Raw genomic sequence first — 23,039 nt, forward strand, 5'->3', positions numbered from 1 at the left:
GTCAAAGGCGAGAGGTCATGTGAGGTTAAAATGTGATACTTGAGAACAGTTTAAGGGATTTAAATCAAACTTGGTAAAAGTATGTATAAACCTCCATCAGTGCGGACATTCATGATGGTTTATTTGTTAATAAAAGGTCAAGGGTCAGAGGTCAAATTATAACTGCTAATGTGATACCATTGGCGATGGGATTTGAACTAAACTTAGTGCATATTCCATGATGCATATGTACAGATAAGCCTGGTGTTGGCTTAGGGTTAGGGTGGCTGGCTTGGGATCTTGGGGTCTTGAGTTGGAGCCCCTGTCAGCCGTTGAAATAACACCAGGTGGGGTTGACTCAGCCTGTCATCCTACAGAGGTCGGCGAAATGAGTACCATTGTACTGGTAATGGAGAGCACTGTCACACAGAAAATGATGCAACCAGCAGCCACAGGCTGCATGCGATAACTAACTATGTACAGATTAGATATTGAGGTGAAATGGTCTTGATTTTAAATTATTATAGATAGCCACAACCCCTGTTTATAGGTTATGTATGATGAGTTATTTTTGCTATTTTGCAACAGCAGCAGCCATATTGTTATTACTTGCACAAAGCATGTGATGTGCCAGAAAAGGTGAAGGTATAATATACAGAACCCCCCCCCCCCCATTTTTTTTTTTTTTAACGAGGCATTGGTTGTCAAATAGGTGCTCCCTTGCGGATCCTAGATTGGTTGAGCTAATGTTTTTTCTTTGCTCCCGAGGACTCCGCTTGACAGGAATGCTGGGTTGTAAGGTTTGCATACACTTAAGTGGAGGAGCGAACAAGTGCATCTTTTGATTTGCAGTGGAAGACTATAAGAACAGCTTTGACCTGCATTCTGCTCTTGCATGCCTAAAATAATGCAAATTGTGGTCACCTTGACTACCAGAGGTCATCATATCACTTCCACAAAAATGAAATAACTTTAAATACAAAGCATTCACATCGCATCGCATGTGAATCCCAATAAGCATCGCACATACCCCCCCCCCCTTCCTCATTTTTGCCTCCTGTCTCTCTCTCTCTCTCTCTCTCTCTCTCTCTCTCTCTCTCTCTCTCCCTCTCCCTCTCTCTCTCTCTCTCTCTCTCTCTCTCTCCCTCTCTCTCTCTGTCTCTCTTTCTCTCTGTCTCTCTGTCTCTCTGTCTCTCTGTCTCTCTGTCTCTCTGTCTCTCTGTCTCTCTGTCTCTCCGCCTCTCTCTCTCTTTCTCTCTTTCTCTCTTTCTCTCTTTCTCTCTTTCTCTCTTTCTCTCTTCTCTCTTTCTCTCTTTCTCTCTTTCTCTCTTTCTCTCTTTCTCTCTTTCTCTCTCTTCTCTCTTTCTCTCTTTCTCTCTTTCTCTCTTTCTCTCTTTCTCTCTTTCTCTCTTTCTCTCTTTCTTTCCTTCTCTCTCTCTCTCTTTCCTTCTCTATCTTATTTTCCCCTCCCTCTGTCTCTGTCTCCCGCCTCCGTCTGTCTCTGTCTCCCCCTCCCTCTGTCTCTGTCTCCCCCCTCCCTCTGTCTCTCCCCCCTCCCTCTGTCCCTTTTCCCCCTCTGTCCCCTTTTCATAACTCTGCCAGGCTGAACAGTTTGTTTTGTGTCCCACCGATAGGCCAGATCAGCATTCGGACATCAACCAAAATTTAATCAGCTTGTTCTCGTCACCTAACCAACTTATCCACCAACTTTTGTCATAACTCGTCCACAACTTTTTGAAATATGCTATACGAGCTGAAATACCCATTCCACGCCCAGGGAAATCTGAGATCTGAGTATGTGGGGCGGAGGGGGGGGGTGGGTAGGATCGGTGGGAATGTGGAAGGGGAGGGGGAAGGGACGTGGGAGTAGAAAGTGGAGTAGGAGAGATACCTTCTCACCCAGGTGAACCTGAGTTTGGGAGGTGAGGATGGAAATTGATGGGGTTGTGGGAGGCTTGGAATGTTGGGGTGGGGGAATGTCAAAGTGCAAAACCATCATGGAGTACTGAACACACTTGATGCCAATTTAGAGCTCCACAACCGTTCAGCCTCAACTTTTGCATATGTATCTTATCAAAAACCTTCCGGAATAGATGCTTGCAGCGCAGCAAAATGTTGAAGTCACCATTATGTCAAAACATAAGCCAAAAAGAATTGGAGCTCTTCTGGGGCAGTGGATACTCTATGTCAAGTGTGAGTGAGCCCCATGGGTGAAAGGGTGTATCCAGTAGCTGGAATTAAACACACATGATAGGGGGTGGGGCTGATGTGTGTTTGGGTGAGGGGGGGTTGGTGGTGGCTTGGTGGCAGCGGTTTATTATACATAACAATCCTGGGGGAGTGAAGTCTTCATGGCAAGTTTGAGCCCCTGGGTGAAAAGGCGTGCCGATCAGAACAAACACGCACAGCAGGGGGGTAATGGGGATGGGGTTTGGGGCAGGAGGTGGGGCAAAGTGCAAAACTATCCTGGGGAGTGTACACACTTCATGCCAAGTGTAAATGAGCCCCATGGGTGAAAAGGTGCACCCAATATATGGAAGCAAACACATGGTGGTTGGGTTGGAGGTTTGTCGTGCAAAACCATTCTAAGGGAGTGAACAGTCTTCATGGCAAGTTTGAGCACCGTGGGTCAATCGGCATGGCTGGCAAATCAGAAAAACACACACACACACACACATACACACACACACACACACACACACACACACACACACACACACACACACACACACACACACACACACACACACACACACACACACACACACACACACACACACACCTCAAGTATGTACAGTCTATAGATATCGTTTTTGGCCCTATCTCTTAATGGTGAATAATCACTTTCATTCTCATATGTGTATCCGGATTCGTATCCTCACAAAAATCTAATCTGTTTGTTCATGTCACATACCCAACCTCTCCACCAAATTTCGTCTGAATCCATCCACATTTTTTGAGATATCCTGTTCACAGACAGACAAACAAACAGACAGGGGTGAAAAGATAATGTCCATCCACCTTCGATGATCGAGGTAATGAATGGAATTGAACATATTTAGAAACTAGAAGGGCACTCAGTAGAGCGCATACCTCCGCTACGTAATGCCCGATCCATGAGAACATATCTGGCCCAATCAATACATTTTTGAAATATCAGACTTTGTATCATTTTTGGCCCAATCTCTCAATGGTGAAGAATCAGTTTTTAAATTCTAGTAGTCGGATCCAGATCCAGATCTTCACCAAAATCTAATCAGTTTGACCTTATCACACGTCCAACCTGTCCAAGTTTTATCCGGATCCGTTCACAACTTTTTGAGATATCCTGCACACAAACAAACAGATAGACAAACAGAGAGGGGTGAAAACATAACCTCCTTCACCTTCGGTGGCAGAGATAATGATTACATCACTCCAAGCGATTAGTCCGATAACGTCATTACAAGTATTCAGACTGTTGCCTGGTCTTATTGACGGAATACTGTACTGCTTTCACTTTTTAGCTCACCTAGAACGTAGTTCCGAGGACCTTATGGGATAGCACATCGTTCGTCCATCCATCCATCCACAAATACTTTCAACTTCTTCTCTGAAACTACACATACAATTTCGATGAAACTTTACCACATCGGTCACCACCGTGTATGTACCAAAATTTGTTCATGGCATTAAAAAAATTGGCCCAGAAGGGGATCAATGAGGCCCCCCTACACCCCCCCTCCCCCCAAAGAGATATTTGCTTTCTTCTCAGAAACTACACATGCAATTCTGATGAAACGTGACCACAACCTTCATCACCTGTGATGTACCAAAGTTTATTCATGACATTATAAAAATGGGGCTCGAGGGGGGTGCCCCTCAAAATATGTTTGCTGTCTTCTCCGAAACTACACACACAATTTCGATGAAACTTGTCCACAACCTTCATCACCCAATGATGTACCAAAGATTGTACATGGCATTAGAAAAGTCAGGGTCTCAGGATGTCTGTGGGGGTGGGGGTTTGCCCCCCAAAATAGGTATTTGCTTTTAAATAGCATCCTGGGATTAGGGTATGAAATAGGGGGAGGGGGGGTGTCTTCATTGAACATTACGTAATATTTTAGGGGATGTCTGTTGAAGCATTGCGGAGCGATTAACCGGGGAAGTCGGGGGGGGGGGGGGGTCTGATCTTTAAAAAATATGCTACGTAATTTTTCCATGGCTCCTTTCCTTCCTTGTCTCTCTCCCCTTTAGTCCTCTGTCTCTTCCTCCTTTAATCATTTTTCTCTTTCTCCTTTCCATGGATGTGATGGGCCAATTTTCTATGTGTACTGTTTATCTGACCTGGAACGTAGTTCTGGGGAGCTTATTGGATGGTCCGCCATCCGTCCGTCCGTCCACAAACACTTGCAACTTCTCTGAAACCACACACACAATTTTTATGAAACTTGACCACAACCTTCATCACCAATGACGTACCATTGTTTGTTCACTGCATTAGAAAAAGCGGGGTCTAAGGCATTCGACTGGGGTGTGGGGGGGGGGATTACCCCCCCCCCCTAAATAGGTATTTGCTCTATTCTCAGAAACTACACACAATTTTGATGAACTTTGACCACAATCTTCATTACCCTGTGATATACCAAAGTTTGTTCATGGGTAATTCCACGTGATAATGGACATGAAGCATAAAATTTGAAAATGTATTTTTCAAAAGGATTTCTGTTGGACGAAGTTTAGTTAGGTCTGAATTTTCATAATTTATGCAATATTTACTCCATGGATGATGTCACGTGATTTGGCAGCCATCTTGAAAGAACTGCCTCAACGTCTTCCAACGGTAAGTCATTCTGTCTGTTATCATTTTGTCGAAAATATGACTATTTGATGAATGTTTTAATCCAAAGTAGTAAAATATGCATGGTGTTGGCTTAATGGTTAGGGTGGTGGGCTTTGGATCCTCGGGTCCTGAGTTCAAATCCTGCTCCATTGAATTAATACCAGGTGTGGTTGACTCAGCCTGTCGTCCTTCTTAGGTTGGCAAAATGAGAGCCAGCTTGCTGTGATGATTGAGCCATTTGAGTATCCTGTGTCAGAGTGGCAACCTCTCCAGGATTGTACCCAATAGCCAAGGAGACTGCTTAGGCAGCACCAACGCTCTGCACAGAGTATGGTCCTGATGGATGGATGGATTATATATATCGTTTTTGGCCCAATCTCTCAATGGTGAAGAATCACTTTGGAAATTAAAAATGTTTGTGTCCGGATCCAGATTCGGATCTTCACCAAAATCGAATCAATTCTTCCTCGTCACACACCCAATGTGTCCGCCATGTTTCGTCTGAACCCGTCCACAACTTTTTGAGATATTGTGCTATATATCGTTTTTGGCCCTATATCGCAATGGTGAAGAATCATTTAAAACATTCTCATAGCCAGATCCAGATCCAGATCTTCAGCAAAATCTAACCAGTTTGTCCTTGTCACACACCCAACCTGCCCACCAAATTTCATCCAAATCTGTCCACAATATTTTGAGATATCCTGCACACAAACAAACAAACAAACAGACAGATGGGGGTGAAAACATAACCTCCTTCCACCTTTGGTGCAGAGGTAACCATGTTTTCATAAAAAATTGTTTTTTTACATTTGCTTCATCATCTTACAAGTCTCAAAGCTGGACTCTCCAACCAGCCTCCTTCATCCATGATGGTGGCACCTTGTGAAGCCTGAGTCCCCCTCCATCCCATCCCTCATCTCAAAGGGTGTTGCTGCAGAATCTGCTCGAGATGAGGCAAAATGTATGAAGTCTGTCTTTGCCTCCAAATGTTTTGTCGCCAATCCATCCCGTTCTGTCGCCATCTTACCCGTTGTACCAATTGTCTACTGCATTCTGTCTATATTCTCAGGTGAGAAGGATAAAGTCCTGTCTGACCTTGACCTTGATTTGGCGATAGGCCCAGATGGCATCAGTGCCCATGTTCTCAGACTTGCTCTGCCATTCTTACTCACCTTTTTTTTTGCCCCTCTTCAGTCCATCTCATTTGGCTGCTTCCCCTCCTCATGCAAGTCAGCAAATGTCACAACAGTCCACAAGAAGGATGCAAAAACAGACCCTGCCAATTGCAGGCCAGTGAGCTTGCTTCCAATTGCAAGCAAAATCATTGAATCCATCATTGCTGCTGATGTCCAGTCTTTCTTGTTTTCCAACTTCATGATCTCTGGCCATCAGTTTGGATTCCATCCCATCAACTCAACTCTGGATGTGTTTCTGCTCCTCTGTCAGCAATGGTTGGAGGCCCTCAATCTCAAACAGAGGTTTAGGATAGTCTCCTTGGCCTCATCTTGACTATTGGGCACTGTCTGGCATCCTGCTTTGCTTGCCAAGCACTCTGCCTATTGTATAATAGGCCGCCTTCATTCCTGGATTACTGACTTGCTCCATTTGTGCAGTCAGAATGTTGCCATCAATGGAACCCTCTCCTCCCTCTTCCAGTGGAGGTTGGAGTTCCCAAGACCGTGTTTTTGAGTCCAGTCTTGGTCCTCATCTGCATAAATGACCTCTCCGGTGCACTGAAAAACCCTCTTTTCCTTTTGGCAGACAGTAGCACCGCTCTCTGCTGATCTGGAAATTATTAGACACTGGTCTAATAAATGGAACACACCTTTCAATCCTGGAACATCTCACTGTCTTACCCTATCACTTCAGAAGGATCATTAAGCAAAGCCACCTCTCTATTTAATTTGGCATCCGCTAGCTGAATTTCAATCTCTGGAACTTATAGGCCTCACCAATGGCTGACCTTTCCTGGACCAAGCACATAGCAAAGCTGGCCTCCAAAGCCAACCTCAGACTGAGCATCCTCCATCGATCCAAGTCTTTTGTTGAAAAGTTAGAGCAACTCACAGTTTATAAGGCCTTTGTGTGTGGCTTATTGGAATGCTGCTCTCTGCTATGGGCTGGCACTCCAGCGTCACATCTCCTTCTCATGGATTCTATGGAATCTAAAGCTCTCAAAATGATTGTAATCTCTCGTGATGAACCAAAGTGTCGGGTCTGGTGCTGTGTCATCGCAGACTGCTCGTTGATTTCTCTGTTTTTCACCTTCTGTTTTTCAATGAATATTGCTCCCTATGCTTTATCAGTCTTCTGACACTCCCGGGATGTATTCCATGATGCACACATTATTTTAGTAACTTCCGCTTCCAAAATCCAGGCTGTCTGTACACATTAACTCTTTTTATTTCTCACTTCTACCATCTATGGAACCACCTTCTTATCTCGCTCTTCCTTCCAGGATTTCAATCGAGCACTGCATTGCCATCTCTTGTCATCCCCATTTCTGACCTACGAGAAGAGTACCCACCCTCCAGGCTGTCTTGTTCCAAGCATGCAACACATTCTTCTGATGCATACCTTTATTTGGGCGGTGTATAGGCAACTGACAGCTGCCTCAATTGCTTCCGAAAATTAAAAAAATTAGCCACGCTACATGCTTGAAGCAAAAACATACCTACTACTTATAATTCAAAACAACCCGCTGCATTGGAAACCTTGGGTACAGGAAAACTGTCCTGTAAAGGGTGAGAACTTGTATTACCCTCTCCCATCTGGAGCTACACTGCACAATACATTTGTGTACCTCCCTTAGCTTCTTCCACCCCCCCCCCAATACCACCAGCAAAGAAAAAAAAATGCTGAACAAATGTTGCAAATCTGAATGTAATAGGGCCAGAACCGTGGGAGTAGTAGCGCTACAAACATACAAACAAACACCAGTCCATGAATTATAGTAAGGATGATCCTCATAACTTCCATCAACATTTTTTAACCGAACTGTCTTGCTTGTTTCAGTATCCTATCCCCCCTCCTCCTTTCCTGTCCATTCATTCGCTTGATGTTTGTCCCACTGTCAGTTTTACCCTGCTCTTCCATGACCTTCACTGCTATAAAGAAAAGAAAAAAAACCCATAGCAGTGCTGCTTGTATATCAAATTTACAAAGTGCTTTTTGTTTTTGCCATCCAGGTGGAGCGCCGGCCTCTTGAAGCAGTGAAGGGGTCATGTGCCGAACAAGCGACTGTGAATGGGCAGCTTGCTACTCAGAGGCACAACGCAGTGGCCAAGACTGCACAGGGAATGGTCACAGGCAATGGTGGAGCAAAGTTGGATTTAGAGCGTGATACCCAAGGTTTGTACACTGGGCTGTTTTCATGTCAATGGATGAAACCAACACGACTTTGTGTGAGATCTGCTAACTGCTATGGAAAGCAAGGAGATGCTGACACTTAAGACATTATATTGTCAGGTCAGGCCAGATCAGATCTGTGACTTGCTACAGGTATCATGTAAATGTGTACTAACCTGTTTCATGGTCGGGTTGTTGGTGACTAAACCATCTCCCCCCACCAGGTTTTCTGGTCGGAGGGTGTATGGATATGGACACCTAGCAGAATTAAAAACAAAACTTGTCAAGGAGTGGAGGAGTTACTTGTGAGCCAATGGCCATCCATATGGAATGAACAACTGTGTCTGTGGACGTCTTCCTGCAGTTGGGTTTCTTTTTTTTTCAGGATGTTGTTGGCAGGGTTTGCACTCCGGCCACTGTAAAACCCCTCACTCCACAAAACATAAGAAAACTGCAAAGAAAATTGAAGACCCACTACGTAGGAGTACCCCCTGTTCAGCTGCCCTCCACCAGGCAGCTCACCGGATGATGGGATTGGGGAAAATCCTTTGGGACCCCCACTCTTTGATGATGAGAGGAAAACCACAGGGTAACCTTCCTGGGTTAGATTGCGGTAGTGTGTGTCAGGGTGGTGGTGAGGTGTTGTCCACCAGACGGCGGTCTCCTTGGGTTAACCTGAGGCACTCCCTTCGGGTAGGTGCCTGGAATGTCCTATCCCGAAGAGAGGATGATCACCTGTCTCTGTTGTCCAAATGCTTGAGCTCAGATGATATCGGTATTGCAGCACTCTCTGAGGTTTGGAGACCGGATAGTGGCGAGATCATGGTGGGTGGTTACACCTACTATTGGTCTGGTCGCTCTGATGGTTCCCATGCCCAAGGAGTTGCTGTAGCTGTGTCCAATAAGCTGATTCCAATGGTAATTGAGGTAACGCCGTTCAACGAGCATATTATGACACGAACGATTCATCACTCCTTGGGTGCCGTTTCTCTGGTCTCTGTATATGCTCCGACTGAGGCGAATGATCTCACCATGAAGGACGCATTCTATCCTGTGCTCGAATCTGTGGTTGATCAGTGCCCCAGGTGAGATACTCTTGCCAGTCTTAGGGAATTTTAGTGCATCGACTGGAACTGATAGGAATGGTTATGAGACATGTGTTGGTTCCCATGGGTCTGGAACCGTGAGCCAGAATAGCCCTGAGTTCCTTGACTTTGGAAGTGGACTTAGGGTGGCTAGTTCATGGTTTCAGTGCCCACAGGCTCTTCGCAAGACTTGGTATTCCAACGCTGGCAGTGCAGCAAAGGAGATTGGCCATGTCCTCGTTGATGGTCGCTGGAGGATCCAGAACTGCAGGGTCTACCGGAGTACTCAGTTCCTCAATACTGACCACTGGCTTGTTGTAGCAACTCTTAAGTTGCACCTTAAATCCAGGAGAATGGTACCATCCCAGCCTAGGCTGGATGTTGGCAAGCTGGCAAGGATGAGAGGGTAGCTGAGGAGTTTGCAAACAGGCTGAGTGGAGATTTGGGGGGGGGGGTCTGGTGCTTTGGAAGATCCTGAAGGGTTATGGAGTCCCTTCAAGACCACCGTCCTTGATGTTGCCGGTGGATGTCTTGGAACTCACCATAGGGCAAAGAAGTATTTTGTCTCTCAAGGGACACTGGATACCATTGATCAGAGTTGCAGGGCCAGGCTGAATGGCAGAGATCAGCTGTTCAGGGAGCTGAGGCGTAAAACTGTACGTGCGCTAAGGTTGGACAAGGAGGCCAATGTGCCAGGAATCTGTGAGGGGGTAGAGCATCACCTGTGCTCAAGTGATTCTCATCCTGCTTTCAGGGGAATTCGCGCATTGCGTTCATCCAAGCCCATCCCTCGGTGCACTCCAGTTAGAGCAGAGGGTGGTCAGCTCTTGACAGAGGAGTCCGAAGTGAAGGCCTGCTGGACCGGTAACTTTGAGCGGTTGTACCAGGCTGATCCAACAGCTGTCGAGTTGGATGCCAGGGGTGTAACAATAACTGTTGCTGTCCCTCCAATCAACTGTGGTCCATCTTTGTTTGTGTAAACACAGGCTGCGGTGAACCGGTTGAAATGGGGTAAAACTCCAGGGATCTGTGGCATCCATGCTGAACTTCTCAAGGCTGGTGGAAAAGCTGTACTTGTGTCATTGCACACAGTTCTGTGCTCTGCCTGGAACACAGGCATCATCCTAACTGACTGGAAGAGGGGCCTTGTTGTCCCTCTCTGGACAGGGAAGGGTGATCACCAGGACAGCAACAACTACCGAGGGGTGATGCTGCTCTCAGTGCAAGGTCTTTGCTCGGATAATTCTTGAGATGGTTCGCCACCATCTGCTTGAGCACCAGCGTCCAGAGCAGTCAGGCTTTACACCAAAGAGGTCAATGATTGACCGTATCTTTGCCCTTCAGGTCCTCACCGAACGCAGACGAGTTTCGGAATGGGCTGCTTGTAGCTTATGTTGATCTCTGCAAAACATTTGAGTCAGTGAATCGCGATGCCCTCTGGAGGATTCTCGGTGTTCATGGGGTGCCACCAAAACTGATAAATCTGACGTCTGAACTCTACTGTGGTGCTGAGAGTGGTGGGTGATACCATCTCCAACTTATTTCCAGTTGTTGCTGGAGTTTTTCAGCGGTGTGTACTGACACCCACACTTTTCAGTGCTTGTATTGACTGGATTCTGGGGAGGATGTTAGAGAGATCAAGCTGCAGTGTGTCATTTGGGAACGTCAATATCTCTGACCTTGATTTCACAGATGATGCAGTAATCTTTGCGGAGACTCTGGATATCCTTTTGGAGGCCCTTGAGGTGCTGAATGAGGAGTTGGAGCCACTGGGATTATAGGTTTCCTGGGTCAAAACTAAGATCCAGGCTTTCAATGACATCTTGGATGCTGCTATCCTGTCTGTGTCTGTTTGTGGTGAGGATGTTGAGATCACAGAGAGATTCACTTACCATGGCAGTGATACTCATGTCTCTGCTGGCTGTGAGCCAGAGGTCAATAGACATCTGGGTCAGGCCTGGGGAGTCATGGATTCACTGGATCATGGGGTGTGGTGTTGTCGCTACTTGTGTGGGAGGACAAAAGTCTGAATCTTCAGGTCCTTGGTGCTTCCAGTCTTGCTCTACGGATGTGAGACTTGGACTCTGACCAGGGATCTGAGACCGAGACTTAATTCCTTTGGTACTAGGTCTCTTTGGAGAAACCTTGGCTATTGCTGTTCAGACTTGTGTCCAATGAGCAGTTGCTGAGAGAGACTCAAATGAGATTTGTTACCTGCATAGTCCGTGAGCATCAGCTTCAGCTGTATGGACATGTGGCTCGTTTTCCTGACTGATCCTGCTCACCAGATTCTCTCTACTCGGTGAGAGAGCATCGTGAGTGCAGGAGGCCAATGGGCCAGGCATCTGCCTGGCTGGATGGCCAGACGGAGGCTCCTGGAGTACCGGCCGAAAAAGGATACAGTGACGCGCTGCTCCGGCGCATGCTCCCATACCTGACCTGACCTGAGATATTAACCCCTTCGTGACTGGTTAACACTCAAAACATCATCATCTCCTTGCTTTCCATGGTGGTTGGCATACCAATATTCAACATCCTCTTGATTTCATCCATTTTTCTTCCTGTCCATTGACAGCAGATCTCCACCAGAAAGACTTAATTCTGTTTTAATCTCAAATGGTTTGTCAAACTGTCACCAAACATCAATTGTTCATTCAAAGATTTAAATGTTCAATTTTTATTGAAGAATGCTCTTTTTAGCAGCGTCTCGCTTAGCGAATGCTGCTCTTTGGGAGCTCGGCGTTCTTCTTCTTCTTCTTGTTCTTGTTCTTGTTCTTGTTCTTGTTCTTGTTCTTGTTCTTGTTCTTGTTCTTGTTCTTGTTCTTGTTCTTGTTCTTGTTCTTGTTCTTGTTCTTCTTCTTGTTCTTGTTCTTGTTCTTGTTCTTGTTCTTCTTCTTCTTCTTCTTCTTCTTGTTCTTCTGAAGATAAAACCTTTTGAACTCGGCTCTTTTTATCCCCCGCCGCGTGGCGGAAGGGGGATATTGTTGTCACCCATGGCGTCCGGCTGTCCGTCTGTCCGTCCGTCCGGGTGTCAACATTTATAGCTGTGAGTGCGATAACTCATAAACTGTTCACCATATCGATTTGAAATTCGGGTCACACATGTACCACCTGAAAAGGAAGAACCCTTTTGATTTTGGGCATGGCCAGATCCAAGATGGCCGACTGGGGTGGCCATCTTGAAAAAATGTTTTTTGTAATAAATGGAAAACCGCTTATCTGATTTCAATTATTTTTGGTTACTACGTTCCTCACCCCTGGGGAACTTTTTCAAGATGATGACCAAATGGTGTCTTGTTTCCAATTCACCTCCCTCATTATCTGGAATATGTATGACCTTTTTCATTCAATGGGTGGGGATTCCCCATCTCTGATGGTATATTATATACTGCATCCGGATTTCCTTAAATACTAAGCACCTATACACATCCTCGCATTGAGGGTGCCTTTTGAGAGCGTCTATCATGAACTTTTAAATATAATCGGACATTTGCTTTTAAGTTTCGAAAAGTTCACGTTATTATTTAAAGATTATTCCATTTAATGTATTGGAATTTCGTAAATACACTTTTCTCGTCATGAACGAAGATCGTCCATGACGGATGTGACATGACGGCACGTGACAAAATATCGGAAGTTGTTGTTGTTGTTGTTGTTGTTGTTGTTGTTGTTTTTTATTATTATTAATATTCTTGTTCTTCTTCTTCTTCTTCTGGTGAAGACAAAACCTTTAGGACGCTGCTCTTGGACACATTTGTCCTTGTTGTTTTAAGAGTGAGGGGGGAAACTACATTGAGGCACAGTGTATGGAGATGTACCATTTAATACAGGGACACTGGAATGTGTTAAATATCTATGTGTTGTGTTTTCTTTTGGCTTTCAACCTTAATCCTGACAGCTCTTCCGCAGAAACAGAATGAGAGCACACCTAAATGATTACTTTGAAGTTGACAAACTAATTAATGAACAAAATTTATGCAAATTCTGGAAATATTTGGTTCTGCAACCTAATTCTTATTTTTTGTGAGTGTTTTTTTTTTTGTATTAAAAATATCTGGCCTTGTGGAAGAGCTAAAACAAAACAGAATCTAGAAGGGAACTCGGTAGAGCGCATACCTCCGCCACAGAATGCCTGATCCACAAGAACACATCGGACCTAATACATTTTTGAAATATGCTCTTTCAGTACTATATCATTTTGGCCCAATCTTTCAATTGTGATGAATCACTTTAAAAATAAAAGAATTCTTGTATCCAGATCTGGATTTCGATCTTCACCAAAATCGAATCTAGTCGTCCTTGCCACACACCCAAACTGTCCACCAACTTTTGTCCGAATCCGTCCACATCTTTTTTTCAGATATCGTGCTATATATCATTTTGGCCCTTTCTCTCAATGGTGAAGAATCACTTAAAAAATTATTGTGGTCGGATCCAGATCCAGATCTTCACCAAAATCTAATCAGTTTGTCCTTGTCACACACCCAACCTGTCCACAAAATTTCATCTGGATCCGTCCACAACTTTATGAGATCCTGCACACAGACAGACAAACAATCAGACAGAAAGGGGTGAAAACATAACCTCCTTCACCTTCAATGGTGGAGGTAATTCAGCAGAGTTTATTCTTTATAAAGTGCTGCTGCTGTTTATACCCTAACTATGGACTACTTGTTGAGCAGCATCAACTGAGAACAAGATTGATGAGTACTTGAAGTGCGAGTTCTGTGGCAAGATGGACCTCGTTCAAAACTTCAAGAAGTCCAGGCGCTTCTGCTCAACTGGGTGTGTAAAGAGGTAAGTTTGTTTTGTCTGTCTCACAGCTAACGTGAACCATTCACTGCATTTACCAATCATCTTCACATGTCGTGTCTCTGGAATTGACAAATGTTGGGTGAATTTTATTTTATTTTTTCAGCCGAAAGAGGTTAGTTTGAGCTTGGAGATAAATCCTTGTCCATTGATCTGTCAATTTCTTCAGGAACTTTGTTTATGAGGATACATGACTAAAATCTCAGTACTTCAGGTGTGTGTGTGTGTGTGTGTGTGTGTGTGTGTGTGTGTGTGTGTGTGTGTGTGTGTGTGTGTGTGTGTGTGTGTGTGTGTGTGTGTGTGTGTGTGTGTGTGTGTGTGTGTGTGTGTGTGTGTGTGTGTGTGTGTGTGTGTGTGTTCTTGCGATGCTTTTTCACACCCGAGAATGAAATCAATTTCGAACTTGGCTTTGTCACACTTCAAACTGCATCACTACCTTATGAGTCAACGACTTTAACCACTCGTTCACAGTGACTTTTAAGCAATGAACATCAGATTTATATTGTTATGAAGAGCCTATCCTTGCAGACGGGAGGAAGAGGAATCGGGACTTGGAGCACAGCTGCAAAACATAAAAACAGACACATTTGCTTATAATGACATATAAACATAAAAACAAAACATAAACACACTGGGAGGCTCCTCTATCAGCAGGTGATTAATACCCCGTCTGCTTTAGTGCCATGTTGCGCATGGATGGGTGTCCCTGAAGAGGGCTGGGGTGGGTCATCCACGAGACCACTGGACTGCTGGTGCTATGGCATCAGGTCATGTAAGCGCGCTGATGTCTGGGGTTGCTGTGGCGTGTACCATGGGGTGGCATATACCATATACCATATACTTTCATCCTCAGGTTTCCCCACTTTCCTCTTCTTTGAAATCTATGGCTCTACAAATTACAAATGAGAGCAAACCTGTCATGCATAAAGCACCCACTTGGCATGACAAGATAGGTGGTAGAGTTGCTAGTCTGAATGTTGGTGAGATAGTGGAAACTTTGAGCTGCAGAAGAGTGGATGTATGTTGTGTGCAAGAAACAAGGTGTGGGGGAGGTGCTGTGAGAATGGTCACAGGTAGAAGTGATAGATACAAACTATTTTGGATAGGTTGTCACTGGAACTAGTGGTGTTGGGATTATGGTGACTGAGAAGTGGGTGGAGAAGTTGTTGGAGGTTAGGAAGGTAAATGCAAGAGTTATAGTCCGAAAGCTGTTGTTTGATAAGTGAATATTAACAGTAGTATCAACATATGCCCCACAGATAGGATTGAGTGAGGAGGAGAAGGATGAGTTTTGGGACACACTTGTGCACGTTGTTTCAGGGATTAGTGAGAGAGAAGTTGTTGTGATCAGAGGGGATTTGAATGGATATGCTGGAGCATTGGCAGAAGGATATGAGGGTGTGCATGGTGGGTCAGGTTTCGGAGTTAGAAACACTGAAGGTGTAAGAATACTTGAGTTTGAGGATGCTTTTGATATGGTCATCTGCAGTTCAATGTTTAAGAAGAGGCCGAGCAGACTGATCACTTATGAGGCAGGAGGTATAAAGAGCCAGATAGACTACTTTCTAGTTAGGAGATTCGATAGGGAGTTGGTTGAGGATGTGAAAATAAGTGGAGAAGAATGTGCTTTACAACATCAGCTGCTAGTGTGTGATGTAAAGTTAAGTTGGAGCAGGGAAAAGAGGAAACCTTATGCCCCAAGGAGAAGAGTATGGAAACTGAGAGATCAGAATGTAAAGGAACATTTCTATAGGGAACTTCTGGAAATGAATCTTGGAAACCCTCTGGTCGGAGAGGATGTTGAGAGTTGTTGGAACTCTGTAAAAGATGGCCTGCTGCGTGCTACTGTAAAGACATGTGGCTGGTCGAAGGGCCCAGGTAGACATGAGGCTACATGGTGGTGGAATAATGAGGTGGATATGGCGATTCAAGAAAAAATAAAACTGTTTAGGATTTGGAAAAAGCGAGGGGATAAGGAGGAATACTTAGTGGTTAAACGTATGGCAAAAAGGGGAGTTTACAAGGCGAAAAAATTAGTACAGGATTCACTTTCAGATGTGATAAGTTATGCAAATAGTAGAGGGGGAGATATTTAGGATATTAAAGCAAATGATCAGTCAAAAATATGGATCTTATAGAACAATGTGTGAAGGATGATATGGGAAATGTACTGGTTGACCATAGGGAGATTAGAAATGTTTGGAGGAGTTACTATGAGTGCCTGCTAAATGAGGAGTTCCCTTGGAACAGGCATATTCTGGAGGCAGTGGAGCCGATGCAGGGCCCACAACCTGAAAAAGAGGATGAATGGGTGAACAAAGCCATCGATGAAATGAGGAATGGTAAAGCGGCGGGCAGCACTGGTATTGTCGCAGAGATGCTGAAGGCATCTGGTGATATTGGAGTGGATTTTATTACTAAATTGATAAATGCAATTATAAGGGAGACCTCTGTCCCAGGTGACTGGTTTAAGAGTGTAATAGTGAATATTTATAAAGGGAAGGGTGATGCCTTAGTTCGGAGCAACTATGAGGGTCTGAAGCTGCTGGATCATGGAATTAAAGTGGAAGAGAGAGAGAGAACCATGGATAAATTGATGACAGACTGTTAATATACATGAAATGCAATTTGGTTTCATGCCAGGAAGGGGCACAATCGAGGCAATTTTTATAGTTCGGCAATTCAGGAAAAATATCTGGGGAAGAATAAACAACTGTACTTTGTAGTTGTGGATTTGGAGAAGGTGTTTGATAGGGTGTCTCAGGAAGTGGTGCAATGGTCCATGAGAAAGTTACGTATGTATGGAGGATTGGTTAGTTAGGGTCGTCATGGCAATGTATGATGGCTCAAAAACTTCTGTGATGGTAAATGGAGTGCAGAGTGAGGATTTTGAAGTGAAAGTGGGTGTTCATCAGGGGTCAGACTTGAGCCCAATCATGTCCATTATGATTATTGAGGCTGTCATAGGAATTTTGAGGAGGCTTACTTTGGGAACTCCTGCAGGCTGATGACCTAATGCTGATAGCCAACAGTGTTGAAGAGGTAATGGGCAAATATACAGGATGGAAGGATGGTATGGAGACCAGAGGGCTGAAAGTGAATACAGTACAGGGAAAACAAAAGTACTGATTAGTGGTGTGGGAGAAGGAAGTGTGGAAAAAATAAAAAAGAGGGAAGTGGCCCTGTGCTGTCTAAAAAAAGGTGTTGGTAGCAATTCAATATATGAATAAACGTTTGGTAGTACAAAATTTCAAAATAGCAGAAAAAAGAACAGACATTGTCGAAGCTTTTCGTCTTGCAGCTCATCAGGACACAAGCGAGAATACCGGAAATGCAGACACAAAATGAAACAATTTATTTGTTCAGACCATTGGGGATTGGTTCTTTGGACTTACCGACACGAACGTATACACATCATGGCCTTGAGGCACCGAGGGAACCTGTGACCTCCCATTTTCCTATGGATCCAGTTCAGAACAGATGCAGTGTTTGCACGTCCTCTTTTTTTTTGTTTGCAAAGAACAGGAGCTCGTGTGTGTATAAATGTGGCTTCAAGAACACGTAAATGTGCTTCAGAACGCACACATTCTACAATCTGGAACCGTTCAGCATGATAGTCCTGGGCACATTCGGGATTGTTCAGGAGGTGCTGACCAATGGCAAAATCACTTTGAGCAGGCATTCTTGATGGGTTCTTGCATGTACGGGATGGTTGTGTACGACCAGTCTCCAAGTTGTTCCGGATTGCCAATGGCATGTGCTGCTTAATCCAATCCTCAAGTCTGAATGATGTGCGACTTACGTACCTGGCATCACACTGGCACTGAAATTCATAAATACTGTTGCAGTTCTCGGAACCACATGCATCCAACAGATAGTGGTCCAAGACAGTTATTGCATTAATATACGTGTAGATAGTCCCTTCCCTTTTGTCTAGCGGGACAACAGGGGCATGCGTTGCAATGATCTGATAGCTAGGTTTGCTTACATCATTTCTTCTTCATTTCATTTCTACTCTTCTTTTCTGATTATTCCTGAGGTAAATCTGAGCCACATGCGCCTTGCGCTGTGAGATGGGTCCTCAGCAAAGGCCAAGCAGGCATGACACCCACAACCCTCCGTACAAAACACAGCCTGCCAAACGCACTCGCAGCGGTAATTTCCACCCGATGGTGTTTTCCACAACACAGAAAACACACCCAGCATGACGCCCATGCTGCACGGAACGCGTACCGTGGTCGATAATAGAGGGGCAACCCCACGCCACGTTGCGTGGGATGCGAGTGTGCAAAGCGCAAGCGGCACGTTCCTTTCAACCCATTTCTGGACTAATTATATCGATCGGGGTTCATCCCACGCACACGATAGCAGAATCGGGCGAGCGCTGGCCACATGCGTAATGGCGTATCGGAACGGAAGATGTTGTACGGAACGCGCTCTCAAAGGCAGATTCGTGCGCCGCTCACGACACTTTGTTATCATACAGAGCCGGGCACGAATGGACACATCTTACTGTCTGTGCATGGGTTCACCATAACATCTTACCTTCTCGCCTCCATGGCCAGCGAAGCTGTGATTGGGCGGGGGTATGTTGCACAGCTTGGGCCACGTTGGCGCACACGGAGTGGGCGTGTTGGTCGGGGGGCGCCCGAGCAGGCGTGCGAGACTGACGCTGCCCTCGGTCGGTCATCAGGGCACGGCCTGGAGGTTCTTGCAAGGCGATTGATGGCGCGGAGTTCGGTGTGGGCGATTCGTATCATGTCGTGAGGTCGGAGCGGGACATCCTTGCGGCGTCGGGTCATCTTGCCGGAAACAAAATGTTGCAGTTTCCGGCTATCGCGGCCGGGCCGCGCAGGGGGGTCAGGGCCAATCAGAGCGCCCAATTCGGGTGACGTCACCGAGTTTTTGAATGGCCCCCCCACCACGCGCGGCGGGGCCTATGAAAGTTGAAGCGGGTCCATTCACTTTCTCTCTCTGCTGCCCTGCCTTGCCTTTCGCTCAAACTGGACCTCGACTCCGCCTTCTGTCGTCATCACTTCGACTCCGCCTTCTGTCATCATCGCTGGATTCCTCTTCCTCTTCTCTGCCCACATGACGCTGACTCCACCCTCCCAACTCAAGCCCTCCTACACGCCCACGGTCTCGACGTGAGCTGCCCAAGGTGAGGGGGCGACGTGCCAACTGTCAGTTGGGGTGCCGCGCCACGGAGCACTCCCCCCAAACATATTGGTGGCGTGTTCGGGTACCGCGTATCAGTTGTACAAAGGTACCGAGAGACCGTATCCTCAACTCCTCTCCTGTCTTGCTTCAATCCCTATCCATCGGGTTTGCTGTGTCTCTATGTATGCGTGTGTGTGTCCTGGCGCCTGTCTATGCAAGTAAGCCTGCAGAAGATCATTATTATTTTAGTGTTCGGTCTGCTCTGTGTCCGCTTTTTTACGTTGCTTGTTATTTGCTGCACCACACCTCTCTCCCCTATCTCTGCACAACACACCTCAATATATCTTGATCGTACCACATACCTTTCCTCACCCATTGTAAATAAATCATTATTAGAAATGTTCCCAGGTCGTTTTTGTCTTTTCCTCCATTGATCCAGCATGGTCCGGATTCTAGCTTAGCCGGTACTTTATTCCCAACAACCCGTTCCTTTTAGCCGGTACGTCCTTGGCAGTGTCGCTCGGCTGCATCCGATCCGGTAAAGTGATCCGGTCCGGTAGAGTGATCCGGTTCGGACAAGGCGTACCGAGGGCGTGTTCCCCGGTAATAAAATCACGTGCTTATTTTTAGGTAACTGGATTAACTAGATGGAGGATCCTAAGTCACGTGGTTGAGTTATTGGCGTCCACGGTCGGTTAAGTGACCCACCGCGTCATAATTATCCGTGCGCGACGGCCTACAATTCCGGGGAGTCTGGTGGGAATCGACATAGCTTCCCTCCCCCCCCACCCCAATGGTCTTCTCACCTGACCCCTGGCCCGCAACAATACCATTGTTCAGTTTTATGGTCGGGAGCACATCTTTCTGGACTGTGGGGAGCAATTTGTGGTTGGTAAAAATCACTCTCGTTGCAACAGAATTGTAGCATTGTGAAACTGTCTGTTTCACCTGTTGTTCAAACTTTTGAGAGATTTTACCTCTCCATAGCAGCTTAAGAGAAACCGGACACTTTTCTGGTCCAAATATAGTGTCCTCAGACCGAATGGCAGTTTTGCGCTGGATGAACCCACAGAGGAATCGCTCAGGGTAGCCATTGTCCTGGAGAATGGTTTTAATGCGCTCAATTTCAGCAGCAAGTAGACAGGGTTAACATATGACCCACCTCTGTTAACAAGAGTACTCATAAGGGCAATCTTGAAACGTGTTGAGCTAAAGGAGTCCCACCGTGTGTACTGCCCAGTGAATGTAGCCTTGCGGTAGATTGTCAAGAATCCATCCTCAGTCTTCTCGACTAACACATATAGAAAGGGAAATACATTTGACTGCTCGGTCTCACATGTAAACTTTAATGCAGGATGTTGAGCATTGAGACGTACGAGGAAGTCAGTGCAGGTGGTTGGAGTTTGAAGATTGCAAACGTGTCATTCACATATTCGTCGTACACCGTAGGTCTAATGTTCGTGTTCATTTCATGGACCACACGCTTCTCATGAAAGCCGATAAAAATGCTTGCGAGCGGTGGACCAAATGGTGATCCCATTGCTACTCCATCTACTTGTGTATGCCTGTCATTGAAGCTGAACTCCACTGCTCGTGTTGCCGCGTTCATGAGTTCCACAAAGACCGCTTCAGAGATATAGGGTGGTTCAAGGTTGCTATGAAATAGTGCTGCCATACTCCAAGTCCTGCTTCCTCTCCCTCCTGTCCTTAAGAATGAGCTCTTTGCCAGTGTGCTATTAATTAGCAGATGCTTTTATTTATCTTTTATCTTTCATATTCTTTTATTTTATCCAGCCATTTGTATATTCTTTTATCCAGCCATTTGTAGGCTTTTTTTTGTCTATGAAAGCTGAGGTTAGAGTGCAAGCCCATGGAATAAGGATGGCCATCTGTACATTTGCAAAAAATGTAAATTTTGGCACTTACCACTCTCAATCATTTATTTATTTTTGTTTGTTTGCTTGTTCTCTCTCTGCAGGTATAACGTGAGTTTTTGTAACGATTCTCGATCTGATAAAACAAAGCGACCAGAGCGTGGTCGTGTTGGTCGACCACGCAAGATCCATTCAAAAGTATCCTTACGTGGGCCACACCTCAAGCGGGTAAGTATGGCCCAGCCCAGCTCTGTAGCCTTGCATTTACATTCATGATTTGTTCATAGTCGATATCAGATGAACGTGGGACAATGCGGTTGTGGAATGCTCACATTGAGTCATTCTTTTTCTGTCACTTTCTTCATCTTTTCAGAAGCACGGAGTTCTCTCTGGCCTTGATGACTCCAGCCATCACAGCGACAACTCGAGCCTTGATGATAACTACACTCCCAGCTCACGACCTCCCCTATTGTCTCGACGCCGCCCCTCGGCCTCCCGAGAGTCTTCGGGTCCTCCGCCTCTTCCACCTCCTCCCCCTGCACCCCATCCTCCCGTGTTGCACAGAGAGCCGCCTCGTCCACCACGTCGTGACGAAGGTTGTAGTGGTGGACCAAGCCAGAGAGGTGATCCAGCTCGCTGGAGTGTGCAAGAAGTGTGGGAGTTTGTGAGCCGGCTGCCTGGTAAGGGTGTTCAACTTTTTTTCATTGATATTTGCAATGTTTTTTTCTTCCTGTATATTCTGAGTCATTGTTTTATCTTGTTAACCTACGCCATCTTCGAAGATGGATAGAGGTTACTGTTTTCACCCCTTTCTGTTTGTTTGTTTGTTTGTTTGTTTGTGAACAGTATTACGGAAAAACTCCTCGACGGATTTCAACGAAACTTGGTGGGGGGGGGGGGGTTAGGTATGGTCCAAGGATCATGCCATTAAATTTTGGACTTGCTCCCCCCCCCTACAAAAAAAAATTGTTAGAGAAAATTCTTTTTTTTTGCATTTCTACATGTTTTAAGTGATTTCCAACCCCCCCAAAAAATTGTTACCCCCCCCAAAAAAAATAGAGAATTTTTTTTTGCATTTCGACATGTTTTAAGTGATTTCCAAGCCACCCTCAAAAAATTTAGAGAAAAAATATATTTTTTGCATTTCTACATGTTTTAAGTGATTTCCAACCCCCCCCCAAAAAAATTGTTACCCCCCCCAAAAAAGAATTTTTTTTGCATTTCTACATGTTTTAAGTGATTTCCAACCCCCCCCCCCAAAAAATTGTTACCCCCCCCCAAAAAAAAATTGTTACCCCCCAAAAAATTGTTAGAGAAAAATTGTTTTTTTGCATTTCCCCATGTTTTGTGATTCCCAACCCCCCTCCCCCCCAAAAAAAATAGTTAGAGAAAAAATTTTTTTTTGCATTTCTACATGTTTTAAGTGATTTCCAACCCCCCCCCAAAAAAAATTGTTAGAGAAAAAAAATTTTTGCAACTTTTTTGTCAACAAAATTTAGATTTCTTTTTTTTTGCATTTCTACATGTTTTAAGTGATTTCCAACCCCCCCTCCCCAAAAAAAATTGTTAGAGAAAAAAAATTTTTGCAACTTTTTTGTCAACAAAATTTAGATTTCTTTTTTTTTGCATTTCTACATGTTTTAAGTGATTTCCAACCCCCCCCCCCCCAAAAAAAAATGGAGAAAAGAACTATAACTGCCAGCACTGTTGACATATTTCATGAATAAGATATAAGGTTCACTTGAGTGACCCAGCACTATTGGCGGCGGAGGTTTTGCACTCTCCCGAGTGCTCCCCCTCTAGTTTTATTTGTAAATACTTTTCATCTCCTTCATTCATATGATCCACACAGTGTGCTTGAAATATTGTTTTTTTTTATTTCAAAGTCTTCTATTTCAACCGTCTCTGTGAGACATGTTCTTCTGTTCTTTGTACTAAGTCCAAATGCCTACA

General features: G+C 45.1%; 1 protein-coding gene across 5 annotated transcripts in view; it reads left to right on the forward strand.

The window, feature by feature from the left end:
• Window positions 1-23,039, forward strand: part of LOC147028756 (polyhomeotic-like protein 2) — a 288,124-nt gene that overhangs the window by 261,460 nt on the left and 3,625 nt on the right. For all 5 annotated transcript variants that reach the window (XM_085879452.1, XM_085879454.1, XM_085879453.1 and 2 more), the window contains 4 exons: window positions 7,996-8,158; window positions 13,923-14,037; window positions 21,191-21,314; window positions 21,460-21,766. In XM_085879452.1, the coding sequence (XP_085735578.1) occupies window positions 7,996-8,158; window positions 13,923-14,037; window positions 21,191-21,314; window positions 21,460-21,766 (709 nt within the window). The remainder of the gene's footprint in view (window positions 1-7,995; window positions 8,159-13,922; window positions 14,038-21,190; window positions 21,315-21,459; window positions 21,767-23,039) is intronic.

This window comes from Eptatretus burgeri, chromosome 4 (assembly GCF_056783735.1).
Source record: "Eptatretus burgeri isolate ZD-2024b chromosome 4, Ebu_testis_v1, whole genome shotgun sequence".
Lineage (NCBI taxonomy): Eukaryota > Metazoa > Chordata > Myxini > Myxiniformes > Myxinidae > Eptatretus > Eptatretus burgeri.